The 4420-nt window shown below is 36.2% G+C and overlaps 1 protein-coding gene across 1 annotated transcript; it reads right to left on the bottom strand.

The window, feature by feature from the left end:
* Nucleotides 1-1363: 1363 nt before the first annotated feature.
* LOC125849764 (rust resistance kinase Lr10-like) lies at nt 1364-3040 on the bottom strand. The gene is given in 4 exon segments (XM_049529735.1): nt 1364-2506; nt 2508-2665; nt 2755-2781; nt 2861-3040. Coding segments are annotated over 4 exon segments (1290 nt in total). The 5' UTR covers nt 3006-3040; the 3' UTR covers nt 1364-1546.
* Between the last annotated feature and the right edge of the window lie 1380 nt (nt 3041-4420).

The raw sequence follows: 4420 nt of genomic DNA, 5'->3' as shown, positions 1-4420 counted from the left end.
TGTGGATATATTTTATTCAATTACTCTCTGTGGCATGCTAAAGGAAGTGAGATGCAATTATGGAAGCTTTCTACCTATTCAGATTCTAATGAGATGCATACCATATTGAGACATGTTCGGCATGAAATAAACCCGGAAGGGAAGCCTCGGGAGCAGGAATGGAGAGAAAGCGAAAGAGGAAAGGTGTTTTCCCATTTGATTGATCGATACAGAGTTGGTCCAAATTTTAGAGTGATGTAAAAGGTGATTTGTAGGACTCAATGGTCTTTGCAAGTTCTGGCAACCTGAGAGAAGATGACATCCATCTGCTTTCCACCAGCCAATGTAAATGACAACCAAGGCAAGAAAGAAAAGACGTTAAATAGTTCTCGCGTAACTTGGTGATTCTTGAATGTTTTCTGAGTTTGTGACACTAATCTGGAGAAGAGGAAAAACTGGACAGTGAAGCAGAAGCTGGAGAAAGAAGTTAAAGCTGCATTTTTTCCAATTGGCAATCTTTCGTGTTGCTTTTGTGATGTTTTGTATATAAGATAATAACTAGGAATGGCAAGAAGTCTTGTTTGGGGAGTTCTTAGGATATATGCTCTGTTTTTAGATAAATTAATGAAATGACTCGACTCGTTGACCAAAATGGTCATTGGGAAAAAATTTACTCATTTACACCAAGCAAATGAATGCAAGACATGTATTTAGTACTATGGTTAAAATCCTTTATTTTTCTGTAAATATAAGGTGTAAGTGGCAGCAAATATCTCAAGTATAACACATAATCATGGATAATTTCTTTTTAAAGAGAGTTAGAAGTAGATTAGTTTAATATTTAAAATTTTTCATATGCTCTAAGGTAATCTGGGTATGTTGTTGCTTTGACTAACAGCAAATCCCCTGTTGTGCATATTAATTCTATTTGTTCAGTTGCTACCTTTCCAACATATAGCCATGTTTACAGTGGTATAGGAGGCCTCTCCTTACACGTAACAACATCGTCCAAAACGTTACTTCGGGGCTCAATTTTGCAATGACTCTAAAAGGATAGGTACAATTGATTTGTCTGTACGCAATTGGTCAGTTGATGACTAGAAACTTGTAACTGCTAGAGCAAAGGTTCCCTAGACTACACACCGGTGGTGCCAATTCAGGTATATCTATGAATTGTATCTGATACTTTCTGCACAAAATTTGTAAGATCATTCATTCTGTAGATACTTTTGCAAATTCTCTGACATGACTGAATGTGGTAAATTCTAAGGTAATTATATTATTAGTAATGGCGGAGATCATTTTTATTGTGCGGCTAATCAAACATTGTATTATATTATACTAAAGGGTGTTGCATATGTAATAACTTTTGTGAGAGTGTTGATATTAGAATCATGACAGATTGACAATAAATATTTTGGACACGGAAAAGAGTTGTGAAAGTAGCAGCTAAACATAATGACTTAACACATATCTAATGAAAATACCAAAATTCAGACTTCCACCTGTATTGACTCTGACATTACAACTTTAGATGAAGGAGTTGATCTGTAATTAAGGCTTCCATTCATTCTAGTTCTGAGATTATCGTCAACTCTTGCGTAGAAGGACCTACATGGGTGGTGTTTCTTGTTGTAAAAGGAGAAGGAACAGTTAGGTTACTCCCATCTCCTTCTAGCATTTGAGTTACAACTTTGATGGATGGCCGATCTATCGCATTCCATTGGATGCACCAAAGTCCTATAACAGCTAATTTCCTTGCAATTATAACATCATCATCTTCCTCAATCCTGATTTTCAACTCTTCTCCTTGATTCAGCCGCTCATGAATCCACTCAGGAAAGTTCATTTGGCTAGTATCCGCCTTTGCATCAAAATTCTTCCTCCCTCCAACCATTTCAAGAAGCAGCATTCCAAAGCTATAAACATCAGATTTGTGAGACGCTTTTCCAAAATTGCTTGATATCACTTCTGGTGCAATATAACCCATGGTTCCTCTAGCATCAGTCATAGTGACAACACTTTTCTCTTTAGAGCATAACTTGGCAAGACCAAAATCAGAGATCTTTGGGTTCAAGTTATGGTCTAACAGAATATTTTGAGGCTTGATATCGAAATGAAGGATTTGTTGGTCACATCCTTGATGAAGATACTCTAGCCCTTTTGCTATTCCCATAGCAATATCATGAAGCTTCTTCCAAGTAAGGGTGATATTATCTTTGAAACTTGTCGGAAAAATGAGCTTGTCAAGTGACTGATTTGGCAAGTATTCAAACACTAGAGCTCTTCTAACTCCATCAGCACAAAAGCCAACTAGGCGAACCACGTTAACATGATGGATTTTCCCCATTGCTGCAACTTCATTAATAAATTCTTCCCCATTTCCTTCGGAATCATTGAGAACTTTTACAGCAACTTGAATTTCATTCGAAAGTGTTCCTTTATAAACAATCCCGTAAGCTCCCTCTCCCAATATTTCCTGAAACTGATTTGTTATCTTCTTAANGAAACTGATTTGTTATCTTTTTAATATCTGCATAAGTATATCTAGTCGGTCTGCGAGCTCTATAGTCTTCCAAAAACTTTTCAACTCTGGCTTGATTCTCTCTTTCAATTTTGCTTGAGCTGTAACACTCATAGAATGCCATCATAATAATTCCCAAAAGAATGAGACCTATAACTCCACCTGGAACATGTGATCTCACAAATTATCAGAAGGCAATCAAAAGTATGTAAGGGAGAAAAAATAATACCAAAACTCACAAGAGTACATACCTGCAATCAGTGGTTTCTTTCCGCCGCCTGTCAGAATTAAATCAATTTTTTTGTTATGGAATAGAGAAGTACATGATCATGGCATTAAAGATAGGTTTGTGAATACCTTTTGTAGTGAATGGTCGGTCGAAACACTGAGTAGTCAGCTGTTTAGTATAGTTCTTGAAGCCACAATCCTTTTCAAGACCTTCACAGTAGCTACAGTTTGGATTAAGCCAACTGAGTCTTATCACACTATCGTAAATCATCATATTGTTGGTAATTGACGGAATTTCATGAATCTTTATGCAAGTTGCCTGGGGGAGTGAACCCAAAGAGTAGGAAACAGCAAAGATTGCTTTGTCAGAGGCACAAGCTGGATAGTAGTTCCGATAATCTGCTGGCATACCAGAACATTTGAAAATTGAAATGTTATGTAGTGTAAGATAAGGCTCGTCAATAGTGAAGGAGAAAGGAGATGCTGATAAATTAAGGTGCAATAGCTTAAGAATGAGACAACGTTTAGGATCAGAAAGGCTAATCTGCTGAGACATATAATCAATTTCTCGAACAATTAGTGTAAGTGAATTGGGAAGTGTGAGTATGGTTTGGTTTTCGCGGTCACAAGATAACTCGAAGCCTGGATAACCACAATATTCTGGCTGGTGGCGAAGCCTGAAGGGAAAATGAATGCTAGGGCCATCACTTTCACACCTGAACTCACTGCAATTATATGCTCCAACACCAACCATAGCAAACAATACCATGGTGATGAGAAGTAAGTGCAAGAGGAAAAAGATGGTCATCTCGATTGACACGGCTTGTACACTCCCTATGACACGGCCTTCTCTACTACCATGGTGATGAGAAGTAAGTGCAAGAGGAAAAATATATGATTTTTCCACTCTTTTATCAAGAAAAGTCTTGTGCCACCAAGATTGACTATGAGAGACGTGTTGAATGAGTAGACACTTCAATTTTTATAAAATTGAATAAGTAGTCACATATGTCATACGTGGCATAATACATGTAGGATGTCACATAGGATGCAAATTGTCTCGTAAAACGCTAAGTAGTATGTGTATGGTTACTTGTTCAACTCTATTACAAGCTTAAATGTTTACTTGTGCAAACCAAAATTGGAGGGCATAGATGCCAGATGGAACCCAAGTTAAAGAACATGTTTATGTATTATATATGCCTTTCTTTTAAGGGCATCTCCAACCCAAACACCAAATTTGGTGTCAACACTATTTTTTGTGTAATCAACTCCAATCCACTGCACCAAATTTTACACCAAAAAGGAATATATTTCTCTCTCTTCATTATTATTATATCATTTCTTATTTCATTTATACTTTCTTATTTCATAAAACAAATTCTTTCTAAAACATTCGCCATATATAATTCATATTATTTCCTTTTATAATCGTTTAATATAAAATTATTTTGTACTGTAATTTTTTAAATAATATAAATTGCTAGCAAATATCATACATAGTAATGGATAATACAAATAAAAGTGAATTGGTGTGATGAATAGTGTTACACCAAATTTGGTGTTAGGTTGGAAATGGTCTAAGTAGTATTTAATGACTTGATTGATTGACTTACCGGACTTGATGAAGACTTGCCATTGTTCTTTTAGGATTTAATGACTTAATTGGTTTGGCACCAGTAGGGAAGA

This window comes from Solanum stenotomum, unplaced genomic scaffold, assembly GCF_019186545.1.
Source record: "Solanum stenotomum isolate F172 unplaced genomic scaffold, ASM1918654v1 scaffold10327, whole genome shotgun sequence".
Lineage (NCBI taxonomy): Eukaryota > Viridiplantae > Streptophyta > Magnoliopsida > Solanales > Solanaceae > Solanum > Solanum stenotomum.
The sequence above is the reverse complement of the archived record's forward strand: the minus strand, read 5'-3'. Positions and strand labels throughout refer to the sequence as shown.